Raw genomic sequence first — 20298 nt, 5'->3', positions numbered from 1 at the left:
AACCCTCTCTCGTGTCCCCAAGTATGCCTGTGAAGGTGAAAAAGGCCAAGAAAAAGGCCTCCCCTGATCATCTTAACTCCTGAACAGGCTCACAGAGGGAGATGCAGTCTTTTATATCCTTGAAAAACTCTACTTAAGGGCTGTCTGTGGGTTGTAAAGTGCATTAATGCACAAGAGTCAACCCTTAGCAATCAATATAATATCAACTACCTTGAATACCACAGTTATGCTTTTATGGAAGGCCTCTTGGTTTTCTTTTTCCTCCTGGAACCATTGGTGAAGTAACACAAGTTCATAATAGGACACTGCATGGATTCGAGTAAAGACTTTGAGATGCAATGGGGTGTACAATGTTCACGTCTGCTTTGGCACAACACATATTGAAAGCACCAAGTGACATTTTAGTCGGCACAAACATACCGCTTTTCACTGCAAGCTGTTCTGCAATTGGGGCAGAATTCACATAAGCGGCCCAAACTGCTGGGCTCAGTGCACCTGCACCTTCCACACAGGCATGTTCCTCTTCCACTGCAGATCTGGCCATTTCCATTAATGCAGTGCTTTTGTAATGATGATGAACACTGACAGCGATCACCTTCCCAGCCAGCAAAGCATTTGCATTTGCCAGCTTCACATTCACCATTGCCTACAAGAGCAGAGAAAGAATCAATGGGTTCTTGACAAGAACAAAATGCTTGAGAATTTAAAAATGTATTTGATTAGGTCTGACTGAGATACATTGGAGTGCATGTATTTCAAATCATGTATTGTTTCTAACAATAGTTAAGGGAAAAATATTTTCTATTCCATGTAGTGGAATAACAGAATTTTTTAAAAAAAGATTAAGATTTTTTTTTTCAGGATTCAGCTTTTAATGAATAAGAATCTTACATGCACTGAAGACACTAACTACAAAAATGAAGCACAAAAATATTGCCCAGCAGACTTGGATCAAGAAAACCACAGCCATGAGACTCCGGCTATAATCTGTTCACTTTTAGTGATTGCTCTTGTGCAACAATCTGTACATCAACTGTATCTAACACTATACTGTTACAATAGTCTCCTGCCACTTCAACTACCATGGCTCCATCCTATGGAATCCTGAGATGTGCATTTTAATGAAATGTCCAGAATTTGCTTTACAGAAATGAATTACAGCTCTTAGCAAAGAATATTACATGCCTCACTAATTGACAAATCCCATTCTGTATGATGGACCCTGATCAGTTAAAAATTAACATTGTGTCGTGTGAATACTCTTGTAGGTGTACAAATGTCTGGACAATACATTCACTTAGTAGAATACTATTTGCAACAATTTAAAAAGGACCTTCCCATTGTTTTTTGGAATCTGTGAAGGACAACAGCTCAAGGTGAGCAACTGAAACTTCTTTTCCATCTGGTGTTACATAGCACCATCCATCTGAATCACTAGCAAGCCTTCCTGAAGACAGATGTTAAGAATAAACACAGCTCACCTGAATTTCCCTAATGGTGCATCAAATGTGTGTATAATTACCAGCATCTGGTATGAGGACTACTTCTTTGAGATTCTCCAGCAGGAGGTATAGAAAGATGTGATGTTGTCAAGGGCATTGTTGAATAAATTACTGCTATAGCTGGCCTGCCTGAAAAATCTATCCAATAAGAGACTTCTTGGAATCACCTCAAAAGTTTTAAAGGTAAGTTTTAAACAGTATGTTTATAGGACAATTTTAATCTTCTCAAACTATAATGCTGTAGAGGCATATATGAATGGAAAAATAATCATGATGTAAGAGTTATTCAATCAGGGCCTTAGCTTTAAGGCACTTAATGAATATTTTTGTAAAGGCAACTACAAACTGAGCAGGTGTATTCTGGCACTTACCAGCGCACAAGTTTCCAAGGTAATGTGGGCAGGAAAAGTCATCCTTTTCACAGTATTTGCCATATATTATACCAAGTTTGGTTTTGTGGCAGATACATTTCCCAGCTACGCAGTCTCCTTGCCCATTGCAAATCAGATGGTCCTTTTGCATCTTGCATTGCTCAGAAGAGACTTCATCGCTGGAAACACATACGCTCCCCTTGCAGTTGGACATTTGAGCATCCTGAGACATTTCATCAACACATATCCTTTTTGACTTTATGCCTTCCTCACATTGACAAGCACATCTTTTGTTTATATTAACTCTGGTGGATTCATTGAAACCAAGGGGTTTTACCATCACATAGGTCCTTCTGTCACCTGTCCCACATTCTTTCAGGGTGATAGAGATATTAAAAAGTATCTGCAAGAATAATTATACAGTATTAATAAGAACAAGGTATTTACCTCCTATAACATCAGATATAGTCCCACGTTTTAGGGGAACAGTAGAAAACACAAAATGGTATTTTTCAAATACAGTGGTGCCTTGCATAGCGATCGCTCCGTATAACGATGAAATCGCTTTGCAATGGACTTTTTGCCATTGCAAAAGCGATCGCTTTGTGACGGTCCCTATGGGGAAACTTCGCTTTGCGATGATCGCAGGGAAGTGATCATTGCAAAGCCTTCATTTTCGGCCAGCTGATTGTCAGTTTCAAAATGGCCGCCGGGTAAACAAAACGGCCGCCCACTGTGTTTCCTCGCTTAAGAGGCACCGAAAATGGCCGCCCCTATGGAGGATCTTTGCTTAAAGGTGAGTTTTAAGCCCACAGCAACGTATTAATCGCGTTTCAATGCATTTCTATGGGCTTTTTATTTTCACTTACTGTAGCGATCTTATCGCTTAGCGATTTTTTCTGCGCGGATTAACATCGCTAAGCGAGGCACCACTGTAAAGATTTCCAGAAGAAAAATAGTCACCTGTCATTACTCCTTCACCAAATTCTTTATTTTTAGCCATTTTATAAATGAGGCAAGATGGCTCAGAAAAATTAATCACCACATGAATTCCTGAAGCATTAGCTAGATCTTATTTCTCTCCTAGGATCACTTCTTACACAAAAGGACATTTGTGACCATCACATGATGAGGTGCATACTGCTTTTTTGAGACTATTGACAAAAAGCTGATGTGCAGTACTAACTCTGTGCATGTGAACATTTTTTGAAAAGCAAGTTTTGCACGCTATCACTATTTTTCAGGTGAAAGCAAAACTGCAGTGCTGTGAAATCCCCACAAAAACTACACAGGCTGGGCCTTAATTGTGCATCGGCAATTTACTTCTGATGATTATGACTAGAGATGGGGGTATTCATTATTTGTATATGAATACCCCTGAACAGGTAGACATAACAAGGGTCCAGCCCCCTGGGGCCAAACGGTCCATTCCCCGTTCTGCTGCTGCAGCAGCCTCCGTAAAACCGTCCAGTGACTCCAAAGATCGCATTCAGCTTGCCACTCCTGGCAGGAGTCAGGACGACAAGCCTCTCTACTAGGTAGAAGAGTGGCTCGCTGAACACGATCTCTGTGGAGGTCGCAGCAGCAGCAGAACGGTGAGTGGACCATCTGACCCCAGGGGGCTAGACCCTCGTTATGTCCTCCTGTGCAGGGACATTCGTATACGAATACTCCCATCTCTAATTATGACAGTGACAACTTCAGCCTGGACATGTGATTCTATGTTCCTGTTTACTCGTCCCAATTTCAAATGTATGGCTGGGATATGTTTATGAACTCTCTAATCTGCATAAGGTTTCCCTGTCTCTTTTTGCAGAGAAGCATCATGTAAACAAACCAAGATGGAAATGGAGAAATTGGCATCCAGAAACTCATTCTGCAACTCACATTACTTTAGGAGTAGTATGCATAAACTGCTAAATGGATATTGAAATAACAGGCGTTGGAATAGTTAACGATGACAATTAAGGCCATCTGTTAGGAACTTGGTTTTAAAAACTGTTCACATTGTTTTCAATTGTACTCACTTTCCTAGAGCCCCCCCCCTCAACAAAAAACGTGCCGCTGCCTAAGGTTGAATGGCTGTGGCACTCTCCCACCCTAATTTAAACTGTGCAGCAGCCACAGCAACTCAATTTACTTTGGCCTCTGAGAAAGAAACTCTCATAAGGTGTAAAAATACAATAATAAATTAAATAACTGGCAATTAGCTGCTCTTCTGTGTTATGCCAAATTACTTGTCTGACTGTTGCTTCCTTCTGCTGAATAAAATGGCTAGCCACAATTCTTCAAAATAACGACATGCCTTTACACACCATTTATTTAAAAGACTTCAGACAATGGAGACTTAAAAAGTCTGAGCAAGCAAACGAAGTACATAAAGGAAAACCAATTCTAAAAAAATCATTTGCAAACTTGGCTTGAGCTTATTGATAACCATAAGCAGAAATGTTTATTCTTCAATCTAATTTAAAATAAAGCTCTGAAGAAATGAATTGAAAAACTGTGCACAGGGCCTATGACTATGACCCATAGAAATTGAATTTGAAATCCACATGAAGACCCTCTTCCACAGAAAACCATTATAAAAAGCATTAACAAAGTATTTCTTTTTCTTTAATCATACTTCAGCAGTGGATTTTATATCTTTGCATCCTTCCAAGCCTGTTTTTCTGCTTCCGTCGGGACACAGTGCAGTAACTTTGACATTTATGTCTTTGTCTATATTATCCACCTGAATTTTCACTTCAGAGAGTAGCTTCTGGAACAAAAAACAAAAGAATTCCATCTCACTGCATGGCAATACGTATTAACGTAAGCATTCAGTAAACATTAACATGCCTGACTCAGTGGATTTAGCTGAAATGAACAGTCTTTCTCTGAATAAAGGATTGAATTGTTTTCAGCATAAGGACTCTATTATAAATCAGTCAGTTACACCAGTGGAACTTGTAATCCTGAAAAAGAGGAGAACCAGGATAGCAATTACTGTGTTTTCAAGCAAATTCTAGAGTTGTACAGTTCAGTGTTTACAGTAAGCCTATATTCCATTCTAATGCTACAAGACAAGCTTATACATTCATTTCTTACTTTGGTACCATGTCCGTATATACACGCAAGTAGTATCTGGGCACCAGTTCAATACATGCTGCTGTCAGAACTCCAACCCCTAGAACTCTTCAAGAATTCCACAGACAGAACTCTGATTTCTTGCCCATAAATGTACACCTACAAACACCTATACACACCTACATTTTATTCACATAGAACAAGCCCTATTTTCCAGGTTGTCTCAGGGATAATTCTTATAAAAACTATCCTTACCTGTTCCTCACCAGGGTGCTCTCTGCAGATGACCATTAAAGCATGGACTTGGATGAAGCATTTGAAACTCCATGGGATCATCAAAGCATTAGGGGAGTGGCCGTTTTTTGAGAGGCAACTTTACAGGGCCTAATGAACACAAATACTATTGTCCCTGGCAGTCTCTCTGTTCATCAGGCCTTTTAGAGGATGTGTCTTAAAAAAACTACCACTCCTTAATGATTTGCTTATCCCATGGAGCTTAGAAGGCTCCACCCATGTCCATGCTTTAATGGCCGTCTGCAGAGAAAGCCTTTTGCAAGGAACACATGAGGATCCTGCAACTCATCTGAGAACTTGGATTTTGTGGCCAAAACCTCCAGAATTCGATCTGAGGGAATCTGTGCTGAATTCTGGTAGTTATGGTAAATATATACAGTGGTGCCTTTCTTAACAACGTTAATTCGTTCCAGCGAAATCGCTGTAGAGAGAAAACGTTGTAAAGCAAAAATAAAAAAACCACTGAAACGCATTAAAACCCGATTAATGTGTTCCAATGGGCTAAAAACTCATTGTCTAGCGAAGATCTTCCATACGGCAGCCATTTTCGGTGCCTGTATAGCGAGAAATCTGTCCCTAAGCACAGCGGGGAGCCATTTTGAGCACCCGGTGGCCATTCTGAAAACCCGACAATCAGCTGTTTTGATCGTCTTAATGCGAAGAATCGGTTCCTGAAGCAGGGAACCGATCTTCGCAAAGCAAAAAAAAAAACCCATTTAAAACATTGTTTTGCAATCGCAATTGCGATCGCAAAAACATCATCGCGAAGTAGATTTGTCGTGATGCGGGGTAATTGTTAAGTGGGGCATGACTGTATACAGTATATATCTCAAATCCCATTCGTAGTGGCTGGTGGATTAAGGCAAGTGGGATGCTACAACATCTCAGACTAAGACTATGCCTAGTCAGCCCTCTCTTTTCTGACTCCTAACGAGAGGGGGAAGGGTCAGGGCCTCAACTGTGTTCCCTTACTGATGAGCTTCCAGTCTCACATTGTGTATGAACGTGAGGCTGGGAGGAATAAAAGGGAAGCACCAACCATTAACAGATGGTTGCCCTCTCTTGCCTCCAACAGCTATTGGTTGCTGTGCTTTCTGCCCCATTAACCCCAATAAGAACCAGCCACCACTTATGAGTGAGGGACCAGAAGTACATTGCTGACTGTTCAAAGGGGAGGGATGGAATGGACTAGCTTCCACTTGTTCTCCTCACAGTAGTCAGTTGAAGAGAACCCTGCTAACTCCCTTAACTCAAGAGAAAAAAAGTGTATTTTTATATATGTATAGACAGAAAGAGCTAGCTGGATAGCTCAGCAAATTAGGTATCTGATCATGGAGCCAGAGGCTGGAAATTCGATTCCCCACTGTGCCTCCTGTGAGTACAGCCAGTCCGTGTGGCCCATGGTAAACTGAACAGTCCCAAGATGTCCCCCAGAAGATGAAAATGGTAAAGCATTTGGGAGTACTTTTTATCTAGAAAACCCCAAAAAGGGTCGCTGTAGGTCAGAATTGACTTGAGGGCACACAACTGTCATTATAATAGAAAGTATTCCCTGACCATCATGCCATATTTTGTGTCTCATCTGGAACCCAAACACTTGATGCTTTCCTAAAACAAATAAGAAAGAGAAAAAAAGGAAATACAACTGTACATGAACTTGAAAAGCATATACAGTACCTTGTAGGCATCTACCACCAAATCACCAAGATTGGCTGCTTGTGATTCTATTTGTCTTGCAACCGTTCCAGGAAGCAGAGGCAAAAGATCCTATGAAAGAATAGTCTTACAGTTACAATCCCTGTGTAGTTATTGTACTTTACATAACCAAAAAATTCTGATATTTAAAAATACCTTATACCAGTGAAATTGGCTTCCTTGGACTGCAAAAATTACATTAATGTTGTTGTCGATGAGCTTTTCAGAAAGTTGGCCAAGAGATGGATGCTCCTGTAAATTGCAAAAGGGAACATATATTTTGAATTTCATAGATGAATATAATATACATATAGAATACTATGGATGTGAAATTAACATGAAACTTTGCAGTTATAGAATTGCAATACTTTTACGAGAAACCTTTAAATGCTTGAAACAGAATGAGGTTTAGGGCCAGTACAAATTATGTGAAGTCACACAGCAATTTCTCAATGTGTACGGACACCACAACAAACTATGATTCAAGAGATCGGCCTGAATCACTATCTGTTAGTCATGACGGCTATAAACTACGCCTTGTATCAGAGGCAACATATCCCTGCATACTAGTGCGACAGATGAACATGAATAGGAGAGTGTTACTACACATCTCTTCTTTGTGCGGGCTCCCCACAAACATCTAATTGGCCATGGTGGGCCAGAGAGACCTATGCTTTGTTCCAGCATGACTCTTCTTACCTCCTTAGGAACTTCAAAATGAGAGTCAGGTTGAAGCATGTCAAGTAAATGTAGCTCAGCAAGTCAGTTTGGGGGTATTCCCTGTCAACACAATTTAGATACAGAGACATCTTTGACCATCCTGGTCTACTGTGACAGTACAGGCTATTATCTAGGGAGGGAAGAGTATACCTCAATAAAGAGAGGTGTGTGTGTGTGTGTGTGTGTGTGTGTTGTGTGGTGTGTGTGTGTGTGTGTGTGTGTGTGTGTGTGTGTGTGTGTGTGTGTGTGTGAGAGAGAGAGAGAGAGAGAGAGAGAGAGAGAGAGAGAGAGAGCAGCTACCATGTGCCCTGTGTTAAGTTTTCTTCTAACCCAACATGAATGGGGTGTGGAAAAAACTGCTAAAATATGCTGGCTGCCAAGAATCCCACAGAGGTTTGCTTGAATTTGCATCAGCCACTAGAACATCAGTGTTAATTTTAGAACCAATTAATAGAGGATTTTGTAATAATACAGTGGTGCCTCGCTTAACGAGCGCACCGTTTAACGAAGAATCCGTATAGCGATCCCATTTTGGGGATCGCTATACGGATCAGCCCCAATCGCCGCACTCGCTTTGCGACGATTGGGGCGTCCGGCGGCCATTTTGGAGCCGCCGAACAGCTGATCGGCGGCTCCAAAATGGCCGCGGATGGCCTGAAGTGCCCCCCGCAGTGTTTTTGCGACCTCCGTAAGCAAGGGGAGGGCGTGAAAACACTGATAGGGGCCATTTCGGGTCATGCGGCGGCCATTTTGGAGCCGCCGATCAGCTGATCGGCGCTCCAAAATGGCCGCCGGACACGAAAACATCGCTGGAGGGTAAGTTTGGACGCTTATTGGAACGCATTAAACTAAGTTTAATGCGTTCCAATAGGCTTTCCTTACCCGCACAGCAATGTTTTCGTATAGCGAAGGTTAATCCGGAACGGATTACCCTCGCTATACGGGGCACCACTGTATATTGCTCTTAATGCCTTATTTGTGTGTCAGTTTCTATGAATATTTATTTATTCATTCATTTTTATTTATTAGGCTTATATACCGCCCATCTGGAATGTGTCTACTCTGGGCGGCTTACATATAACATGAAAAATAAACTAAGGTAAAATCCAAATTAATCACAAAGTTGAAGATGGGGAAAGGAAAAAAGAAGAAAGAGGGGGAAAATAGTAAATGGAATATAGGCTAGGTAATGGCTGTAAGAAAGGCCTGCTTATATACCCATGTCTTCAGGTTAGTTTTGAAGGCCCTCAGCGAGGGAGCCAGGCAGATCTCTACAGGTAGGTTGTTCCATAGGCGAGGGGCCACTGCTGAGAAGGCCCAATTTTTAGTTTTTTCCTGCTGGACCTCTCTTGGCATAGGCCCCTCTGCCGCCCAGCCTGACTGGAATGGGTGATACAGGTAAAACTGGATGGAAGAAGGCGCTCTGCCAAGTATTGAGTGCCTAAAACATTAAGGGCTTTGTATGTAATGGTTAGCACCTCGAAATCAATGCGGAAGTGGATAGGTAGCCAGTGTAAGGCAGCCAGGGTGGGGGAAATATAGTGAAATCTTTTCACCCCTGTTAATAGCCTGGACCATCTGGAGCTTCCACATCAGTCTCAAAGGAAGCCCCACATAGAGAGTGTTACAGCAGTCTGTTCTTGAGACTACGAGTGCATGGACCAGCGTGGTGAGCGCCCCCGTGTCTAGATAGGGACGCAGCTGGGCGATCCGCCAAAGATGTAAGTGGGCAGACCGAACCAATGGACCCCCAGACTGCAAACTGAATTCTTTGTGGTGAGAGTCATGCTCCCAAAAGAGAGGGAATTCCCCAAACCACTGACTTTGGGGCCATCCACCCACAAGATCTCTGTCTTGTCCAGATTCAACCTTAATCCATTTGATAGCATTCATTGCAGAACGGCCTCCAAGCAGCGTCCAAGGGACGGAACAGCATCCACTACAGATGGAAAAAAGGAGATGTAGAGATGGGTGTCATCAGCATATTGGTGACATGAAGCTCTACATTCCCAGATGACCCCCACAACCTCATATAGATGTTAAATAGCTTTGGGGAGATGACTGAACCCTGCGGAACCCCACAACTGCGGGACCACAGGGCCGATACATTCTCCCCAAGCTGAACTCTCTGGGGATGGCTCTCCAAGAAGGACCGGAGCCAAGCAAGAGCAAGGCCACCAATCCCCAACTTGCAGAACCTCTCCAGGAGGATAACGTGGGTCGACAGTATCAAAGGAGGCTGAGATATCAAGGAGGACAAGCAAGGACATTTTGCCCCTATTGGCCTCCCTAAGTAGATCATCCAGCAGGGCAATCATGCCGTTTCCGTGCCATGGCACTGCCTGAAGCCCGACTGAAATAGATCCAGGGCATCGGTTTCATCCAAGAGAGCCTGAAGCTGGTCGGCCACCACCCTCTCAACTATCTTGCTAAGGAAAGACACATTGGCAACAGGCCTATAATTGCCAATGTTGTCCACTGCCAAGCTCGTTTTTTTCATAATGGGTCTAATGAGTGTTTCCTTAAGGGCAAGAGGAACCTTGCCCTCAAGAAGAGACCCATTTATTAGTTCAGTGGCCCATTCAGTTATCACTGGCCTGGCGGCTTTGATTAGACCAGCTGGGCAAGGGTCAGGAGAGGAGGTGGTGGCTCGACAGCGGTCAAGGACCTTGTCCACCTCTGCAGATATCACAGGTTGAAACTGAGTAATTCTCAATGGATAAGGTGCTGTGCTGGATGTCTCAGCTCAATCCACTGTTTTCAAATAGGGTGCGAGATATCGGCGGATAGCCTCCACTTTTGATTTTTAAAATGCTGCAAATTGTTCACGAGAAATGCTAAATGGAGCCAATTGTTGTGGTCAATTCCAGATAGGTTGCGTACTATACGGAAAAGTTCCGCCTGCTGATTGAATGCTTCGCTTATCCGGACAACGAAATAAGCTTTTCTAGCAGCCTCTACCAGAGTAAGGTAGACGTGACCTTGGCAGCTTTTAAGCTATTATCCCTCAGGTTTCACTTCCAGATGCTCTCTAGCCTTCTCCTGTTCCACTTCATAGCCCACAGCTGCTGGTTAAACCAAGGCGCTGGTTGGGCTCTGAGGCAGAGAGGGCATTTAGGAGCGATCATGTCTACAGCCCTAGCCATGCCATCCACCCACCAGGGCCTCGACAGGAGCTCCAGCCAGGTCAGTCGGAATCCCATGCATGGCATCCTGGAATCCAATAGGATCCAATAGCCTGCAAGAGCTGATCATGAAAACAGGTCTCTGCTCCCCATGGGGAGGGAAGGCCACTATGAAATTACATTTTATCAGATGGTGGTCCGACCACAACAAGGGGACCAACTGAAGGTCAGTCACCATCGGGCTACACTCTCTCTGCTCAGTGGAGAAAACCAGGTCCAAAGGGTGGCCACCCACGTGCGTGGGGCCGTTAACATGTTGGGACATGTCCAAGGAAGCCATGGTTTCCAAGAACTCAAGAGCTGGACCAGTAACCTCCATATAGATGCTGAAATCACCCAAGACAATCGGTCTTGGGGATCCCAAAGAGCCGCAGAGACGAAGTCGGTTAGGAAGGTGGCTGGATCGTAGGGAGCATGGTATGCCAGCAAGATCCCAATACCGTCCCTTTCCCCTATCAACACGTGGAGGGCTCTAGGCCTGGTATTGCCACAGCAGAGAGCCTGACAACCTCAAGGGTGTCGTTATAAAACAATGGCAACTCCCCCCTGACCCTCCGGTCTACCCTGGCACTGGACAGCATAACCGGGGGCACACCCCCTTCAGATAGTCACTGGCTACCTGTGACTACAAACGTTTGCTGATTTCTTACTGTAACTGATTTACTGGGCAGTTTTAAGAGTACACATCACAGAACATCTTTCTCTGTGTTGCCCAGCTCAGGATATTTGCACCCCTTCCTCCTCCTGGTGTATTCATTACAGCCCTGATGAAACCGCTATCAGATGTTCTGCATAGTTCTACTGAATTTTAGAAACATACAGCATTTGGGATTCCAGCTGACCTCATCTAAAAATCCACTGAGCTGGATCCCAGCTTAGTCCCATTTAGTGCAGGCTCATTTAACTCTGTAAACCTCAAGCTCGCAATGACTAATTTCTGGCCTATGAAACAATCCCATCCAGCTTGCACCCCTCCAACACTCAAAATGGCTTGGAAAAAACACTTCAAAGTTTTCTGGAAAGTCTAACTGCAGCTTGATGGCAGGAATGGGGTACAGCTGCAGCATGAGACACCCCCAATACACAAAGAGATACTGTAGATAAACTTAGGGAAAGCCTTGAAGGAAGGATTTTCCCTCATGCCTAATTCCTACAGAGGGATGTGGAGGAGGGTGGGGGTGGGCAAAATCTTCTCTCCCCAGGCGAATACCTTGACCCTGCTTATAACCTATAAATATAGAGAACATGTCTCTAAAATGAATCAGTTTCTAAAAATAAAATTATATAAGGTAAAAAAAAATATTTAGCCTCTAAGCATGTTAAGAACACACAAAATCAATACATGATATTCTCACCCAAATTGGCCAGGCTATAATTAAATGTCTATATAAAATCCACTGCTGATGATTTGGTGCCTCATCATAATCTTTTGGCTGTTCTAACAACTTTCACGATAAACATTCTGTTGCCATGTCTCTTGCTATTTCAGAGTAAGAAACTCCATTCCCATTTATAGTTTATAGGCTACACCTGCTTATAAGTAATGACTATATTATTTTTCTCACTTTTTAGCATTAATGACAGCTTAATGGCAGTGATATAAACATGTTGTCATCCTTTGCTTTTAAGTGGTTACTTGTATATTTAAATCAATTATCCATCAGGTGGCAGTGTTACATAAGCGGCAAGGTTTGTCACTTTATGTATTGTGCATTCATAATACTCTTCCATGGGTCATCCCTAATTAATTTGGGTAATTTCACCACATTTTTATTTATTACAGTTCACCCCCCCATTAATGTTTGTTACAAAATTAAGCATATTTGGCAATCAGTTGTTTTTTGGAAAAAGCCTTCCACTGATTTCAATGGAAGCCTTTCCCAGTCTGATCACAGTATTTTGGAAGGTCCCATGCTCTTTGTTGCATGCATGCACATGAATCATGCATACTGTGGTGCTTCTATGATGCATATCTGCACATGAGTATATACTGATATGCATGGAGAGTGCATTTTGATTGGTAGCAGTAACTTGGACGTATGCCAGGACATGCCATCAAAACAGTTGGGAAGGGGATACAATGTGTGTGAATGGACACATATCCTGTTTGGTGTATTTTATGGCTGTAGATGGTGTTTTATATATAAATTGGGGATGTATGTGAGAGTGTATGACAGTGTAGTTTAGTTTAGTTCTAGCTGAAGTTGGAGACTATTTAGTGCAGTGGTTCCCAACTTTAGCTCCCCGAACGTTCTTGGACTACAACTCCCAGAAATCCTGGCCAGTGAAGGCTTCCTAGAGTTTTAGTCCAAGAACATCTGGATTACCCAAGGTTGGGAATCACTGATTTTGAGAGTTAGTTAAAAGCAGTTTAAGAGACTGAAAGAGCTATAAGGAAGAGTTGAGATGTAAGATCAGTTAAGTAAGGTTTTGTTTATAAAAGCAGTTTTTGCTAAGTCAGAGTCTGAGAGGCATAGAAAAAGCGAGAGAGGAGAGGTGTGTAGGCAGTGCTGGGGGTGCTGTTTTTGTGAAAATAATTTGGAAATGTGTTTTTGTTGGAACTTGTGTAAAAGCAATGGACTTGTGTAAAAGCAATGATCTCTCTCTTTCTGTCTGAGACTCCCAATGTTTAAATTATGAAAAAAGAAAGTGGAGAAAGAGTAAAACTGTATGAAAAGAACCTGACAACTTATACTATTAAGAATCTTATTCTTTTATATTTTCTTTCAATAAATTTATTTATTTATTGGATTTCTATCCTGCTCATCTTGTTCTTCTTGGTTTACAAACCCTGTTTACATTTTTTAAAAAGCAGCCATAAGGTATATGTATATTGTATATACAATATTATATTTTGTATACATGTACAGTGGTGCCTCGACTTACGACCATAATCCGTTCCAGAAGATGGATGTAACTCGAAATGGTTGTAGGTCGAATCACCATTTCCCATTGAAATGCATTGGAAAATGATTAATCTGTTCCAGAAGAAAAAAAATACCCCAAAAATAAATAAAAATAAAACACTGCAAGACCCATAGGAATGCACTGGGGCTGCAAAACAAAACAAAAACAAAAAACAAAACAAGAAACCACGGAGCAAGCCCCGAAGGCGCTTAGGCTTTAAAAAAAAACAAAAATAAACCGCGGAGCAAGCCCCAAAGGTGCTGAGGCTTTAAAAAAAAAAACAAAAATAAACCACGGAGCAAGCCCCGAAGGCGCTGGGGCTGCAAAAAATTTTAAATTAAAAAACAATTTAAAAAACCAAAAATAAACAATGGAGCAAGCCCCATAGGAAGGCGCTGGGGCTGCAAAAAAAAAAAAAAATCACCAAAAACCAAAACAACAACACAGCACAGAAACATAACCGCCCAGCTCAAACCTACCCTGCAAAACCCACCCAGAACAGGCAGTTTTTAAAAAGCAAAAAGCAGCAACTTACCTTACGAGGCAGCCCCAAGCCTCCCTGCAAATGTACACACTCTCACTCAGAAGCAGAAGCCAGGCAATCCCAAGCCTCCTCTGATCACACACTCTCTAACTGCTGGGGCAAAAGAGCTACAAAGAAGCAGCCTCTTCACCACCAACAGTTTGCAATTTGAATTTCCCACCTTTCCCCCCTGCCTTTTTGTGTTCGTAACTGGAAGCTCCGGCTGCAAGTCAAAGCAAAATTTTGCAGCCGGAGCTGGTCGTAACTCGAAATGGTCGCAAAGTCGGGATGTTCGTAAGTTGAGGCACCACTGTACTGTGTATATTGTGACAGACATTCAAGGTTCTATCACCAAAATAACACTGTCTGTGTATCTTTTACAAAAAGTGTTCTTAATCTTTTTAAATGATCCAGTCGCTGGAGGGTCCCTGGACCTCGTACAGCGAAGCTGGCCTTGCCTTCCACCCGGGATATTGCGAGACGGATTAGTCTCATGTGATTCCGGGGTGGGAGGGGAAAGCCAGGGTATTTAAAGAGGCTTTCCTCTCTGAAACACCCTCTTCTTTTTGGGCACCCACCCGTCCTCCCTGTTTCTAGTGTGAATTATTAGGGTCGCCGTTACAGGACCGGATAGGAATTTTGGCCTTCCTCCTGATTGGCCTGTGGATGGGGGAGTTTTTGCCTATCCACACTAGAAGAGGGTTGTGGCAAATTGGTGGAATAAACTTTGGTCACACTTGCGGGTAGTGCGGAAAAACAGGTATTTATGGTGGGTCCCACTGTAATTGCAAGTAAGCCAACAGTACATCCGATCTCCTGGCACTGTGGATTGTGCGATTACAGTGCCAGACTAACAACCCTCAATTAAAGGGGGATCGAGGTCTGGGGGTGTTTGTTAGCAGCCAGCCAGGTTCCTGCTATCTTTAATATCGCTGGAGCCTGGGGCTGGGGACTCACCCTTTCATTGTTCTAGGAGTATTTAGATGCTCACGTCATTTAACTGTTTCCGCACTACAGCAGCCCCCCTTCCTTCTGAATGGCAAATTTTGAATATGAATGTATATTAATAAAATGTGGCCCATATTTAACCCATATCACTGTCTCGCATTTTATTCCGGGGTTGGGAGGGCAAAGGGGCAGTGGTCAGGAAAAAAAAGCTCCTAGCTAGCACTGGAGCAAGAAGAGGTAGTCTTCCTGTTGAGGCCTTTCTCCCAGATGAGCCACACTTAGATTTCTGTAAGATGTGTGTCTGCCAGGGAGAATTCTCAGCCTGGAGAACGATTGGATTTGTAGTTAAAAAAAATATAAGAATCCCATCCTTATCCAGGAGACCTCTTTCTGGGGCTGTGAACATTCTCAGTCTCTACTCTTTCAGAATGAGTGGAATATTTACCTTCCAAACATGGAAACTACCCAGAAATAATCCGAGTGGCAGTTTAGATTCTCGCCAAATTTACTTATATTTAGAATACATGCATAGAAAACAGAGAGACAGAAAAAAAGCTGGCAGTAGTCATTTACATCCAAGCTTGCCACGCACAGCAGACCAAAACAGAAAGAGGACAGATGATTTCACTGGGAAGTCCTAAAGTCTTTGTTATATAAATCTCAGACAAGCAAAATACACAAAAAATGTATGAAGAACAAACTGTCTTAACCAACCTCTTTTTAACCCACCACACTTCATAAGATGAACAAGTCCAGTCAGCAAGACTCCAGAGGTACTCACACTGAACTGACTGGGGAGAAATATACCATTCTGACCTCCCCCAACTAATCAAAGCCCTGAAACAACTTGAGTAAAGAGGGATTTAGCAGGTTTACACAGCTCTCGGTAGATGCATCTCATTTCACAGGCCTTTCACAGGCTTTGGGAACCACAGTCCAAAGTTAATACTGTATATGACATATACCTTACCATACTGGTTGCTTTGACGTACACGTTATCTTTCAAATGGCAGTTCCCATCATTAGGAATTACTATCCCTGCTAATTTACTGTCAAGTGCCAGATGAGAAGTCTGATCTGTCATCATGAGAAGTAACCGCTTTGCTTCTTTGCGCCAGCCAATGTGGCTCTGCAAAAAGAAAAATATTAGCTCACAGCAGTACAAAGCGAAAATGCAAGTGGCGACATTGAACTATATCAAAAAATGCTGTATTGGGTGAGAAAATGTTTGCACATTCTATCTAAATAGAATTTAAGGTGGCTGCATGTGTCAGTGGTATCTATTCTTTTGACAACTTCACAAATTCCACAAACATTTGCAGAAGACCTTTGACCAGGAGCATGGAAAGAAAAGTTGACAAAGTTACTGAACACTAAACTGCTTTGCCTCTCTGTGGAATTCCCCACTGTGCCTCCTATAGGACAGCCCACCTATATAGCCTTGGGCAATCTGCATGGTCCTACAGCAGTGGTTCCCAACCTTTTTTTCACCCCCTTGGCAGCTTATTTCCATAAACAGTATCTTTCATATTAGCAAAAGGTTTGTAATTAATATGGTTGCTGTTATTTCAAATCTATATCTTGTAACTGTAAATAAGCAGCTCAATTAAAAAAGCAATAGAATAATAAGGTGAACAGATAGTGTATATATATTTACATTCTAAACTCAAAAGATACAATGATTCAAGTAAATACATCACGGAAGATATGGGAGAACTCACTCAGTGAATACTGCTCATATGACTGACTGAATTACCTGCTTATATAGACACCAGTGCCAGCACAACAGCATTCAAATATTCATGAAGCGGAGAGTGAGAGCTGAATCTCTGAGAGATGTGCCGAGCATACACATTATAGTGGTGTGTTTGCAACACAGTGTTTAGGGAGTGACTCTCCACCATTCACTGTTCTACAGACCATCATCAGAAGTGATTAATAAACTACTTTTGAGTACTTTATTCTAGGAATTCCTGGAAACAGGAACTAGCTCAAAATCAACTTGATAACACATAATTATTATAGAGTGTGGCAACAGAACACAGATCTTTTGCAAATTATCAGTTACCTCTTACCTGGCACACAGCTGCCTGAAGCATAGCATCAAAGCCTCCTTCAGGTGTATCAATATTTCCAGAGATTTTCTGCTTATTAATTACACTTCTGAATTCTGCTATTTTGTCAGTCAGTGATAAGACGTGGATGTAGCCATGGGGAGGCATGCAATCAAGATCGTAATCACTGTTCGGCAAAAAGAGATGAAATGAAATTATAAATACATTCTAAGCCAAGTTGTAATAATGTTTTTAATCTTCATTTTTTGTATAAGCCAAGTTGTAATAATGCTTTTAATCTTCATTTTTTGTATAAGCCAAGTTGTAATAATGCTTTTAATCTTCATTTTTTGTATATTACTTGGACTTTTTTAAATATGAGTGAACAACATAAACAAATAAAACTAGCAGTAAATAAACTACTAATAAAACTATCCTCATTATATTACTCTATTTTTCCTTGAACACGGAAACCATTTCCACTTTTAACTGTATTAAGTACAAACAAAGTAATTTTCATATCACAACAAAGAACAGTTAAGCGTTGATGAATTAAGCTATATCTCATTTAAATCACTGAGCAGGAAAAGTGACCAAGAAGTGAAGAAAAAGCCTTTTGCGCCTAAAGTCATAAAATGATGGTTTTGACCAGGAGGAAGTCTGGCCTCCCAAAGACACCTGTAACATTTGACCATAATGAAGGATGACACCTGGCTGGAGAGAAGATAAAACCAAGACACTGCCCCTACTCTAACACCCCATTCAGGGATGGTAAGAAATAGTTTTAAAAAGACTTAATCTTTCCTTCAAATGAGATACAACAAAACCAGCAGGTATCAAAAGAAGTCTTGTGGTACCTTTAAAATTTAGCTCTGAAATCTTTATCAAATTTAAGAGCGTGAAATTTCCCTTTGCAAATTCTTTTAAATCTTCCTTGCAAGGTCCCTTAAAAGTTTTTGCAAGCTGTCTGTAAGACCAATTTGCAGAGTTCCAATTGTTTAATGCATCTGAATTCTTCAAGAATATCTACCACAGTTACCATGCTACATTAAACTGAAACTTTAGCAAAAACAGACAAAAATTCTGAGTCTAAACTATATATGGCTAAATCCAACACCAGTGAGATCTAAAGTATACATATTAAAACAAAAAGGGCATTTTAGCCACAACTAACTAAATTTCCATTGCTTTCAATTGGCCCACTAAGGGTGCAACTAATGCTGTATTTAACCTACTGACTTTTGCTCTGGAGCAAGCAGATTTAGGTGGAAACATATAACTATTACATTGATTCACAAAGACATCAGATGATATTAGGAAGCATTTTGGCAAGGCAGATAAAAGAAATACAAATGTTTGTTCCTTATTTTTTTAAAAAAACTGTTTCCTTTCCTGCCTGACTTACATTTAAACAGTTTGGTTTAAGTTATTTTTTCTTTGATTTTGAAACATGCATTTAAAATTACTTACCTGCACTGATTATGGATTCTTCCTGGGTGAATACTAATGTAAGGTGACACTGTCTTATCCACATAAGATCCAAATCCAAGGTGTAAATCAAGGGAAATATTTTTCATCTTTTGAGATAAATCATATCCAACAGAGTTTAATTTTTCGATATTCTTGTGCATAGATGCAGACACATCAACCAAATAATAGAGGTCCACAGGGTACTTTTCCAGTGGGCGGACTTTCAACATAAAACTTGCTTCAGATCCTGATATGTAGAAAAGTAGAACTATAATCAATATTCCTAAATGTCTGGTTACCTTAAAGACTTCTAAAACTAGTTTCATAGAATTTGGCTTATTCTGTGGCTAAAATCCTGTTGACGTAATGTAAAGTTTATTCTTTTAAAAAATACAGATAGGCCATATTGTCCCATAAGATCTCAACAATATACATCATTTCAGGTTATCATGGGCAAACATGGTGATTACTAGTTAGCAAACTCAAAAAGCCACCTTTGCTTTGTTTCACTCCTAGGTGACAAAAACGGCCATATTTCCGGTCAGCCCCCAACTATTAATCTAACCATCATTTTAGCAGCCGATGAATAAGGCTGCAGTAATAAAATACATTTTTTGCCCAAGTTATAAGCTGGAAAACTAGAGCACCGCACCCCTTTTCATAAAACACTGCCTGGGCTTTTCTGCAAGCAAAAGAAAAGAAATCAAGGGAAATATTTCTGGGTGGGCACCGAGTTTAGCAATATTAGTAAGAGTGCTTATGCATTTCATGTTAAATGGTTAAGAACGTTTAATCTGTTGCCTTTAAAATGGAAGGACTATCTGATTTTTAAAATAATTTGTTGCTTAATTCATGGAAACTGTGGCTTTTGGTGTCATTGGTTTTAACTTTTATTACTGTTTAGTTATATATTTATTGTTATATGTATGTTTGTTTTATTATGTTATGAACCACCCAGAATAGTGCATTGCACTAATGTGACGGTACATAAATCAAATAAATAAATAATATTAAAAATATTGGTTGAAATCCTGTTGTACTGTCTCACGTATGCTGATGATGATATCACAATTAATGGCAATTCTAGGTTACACAAAACTCAAACACAATGCACTGAAGATGGGTGCATGCCAAAATTGCCAATGCAAGCCTTTAATCAGCTGTTATTTGCTACTGCTAGTGACATCATCAATGTTGCAGGCACAGACCTGTGCAAAAAGATTTCAGGCATAACAAAATCAGGAAAAACCATTAAATTGGTAAACTTAAAAATACTTTTTAAAATGACTAAAAACAGCAGAATTAGTTAACACAACAAGAAATGGTTTTAAAAACCATGTTAGTATTGAAATAACAGGTTTTAAATTTGCTGGTGAAAATTTTAATAGCAACCAAGTGATTTGTATTAGGCAAAATACAAAGAAAAAAAAATAATAAGAAAAAACCTCGTTGCACCTTAAAGACCGGTATATTTTAATGTGAGCTCCTGTGGACAAGTCCACTTCTTCAGACATATGAGATAATGATTTATAACTAATTAAATTTAAACTCTGCACAAAA

General features: G+C 41.0%; 1 protein-coding gene across 4 annotated transcripts in view; it reads right to left on the bottom strand.

The window, feature by feature from the left end:
- ITGB8 (integrin subunit beta 8) overlaps nucleotides 1-20298 on the bottom strand; it is a 64678-nt gene that overhangs the window by 6132 nt on the left and 38248 nt on the right. For all 4 annotated transcript variants that reach the window (XM_020781277.3, XM_020781293.3, XM_020781285.3 and 1 more), the window contains 8 exons: nucleotides 18739-18985; nucleotides 17290-17455; nucleotides 16185-16343; nucleotides 7088-7183; nucleotides 6914-7003; nucleotides 4500-4634; nucleotides 1874-2276; nucleotides 421-646 (listed from right to left, as the gene is read on the bottom strand). In XM_020781277.3, the coding sequence (XP_020636936.3) occupies nucleotides 421-646; nucleotides 1874-2276; nucleotides 4500-4634; nucleotides 6914-7003; nucleotides 7088-7183; nucleotides 16185-16343; nucleotides 17290-17455; nucleotides 18739-18985 (1522 nt within the window). The remainder of the gene's footprint in view (nucleotides 1-420; nucleotides 647-1873; nucleotides 2277-4499; nucleotides 4635-6913; nucleotides 7004-7087; nucleotides 7184-16184; nucleotides 16344-17289; nucleotides 17456-18738; nucleotides 18986-20298) is intronic.

Source organism: Pogona vitticeps, chromosome 6 (assembly GCF_051106095.1).
Source record: "Pogona vitticeps strain Pit_001003342236 chromosome 6, PviZW2.1, whole genome shotgun sequence".
NCBI classification, from domain to species: Eukaryota; Metazoa; Chordata; class Lepidosauria; order Squamata; family Agamidae; genus Pogona; species Pogona vitticeps.
This window is presented reverse-complemented; position numbering and strand designations above follow the sequence as displayed.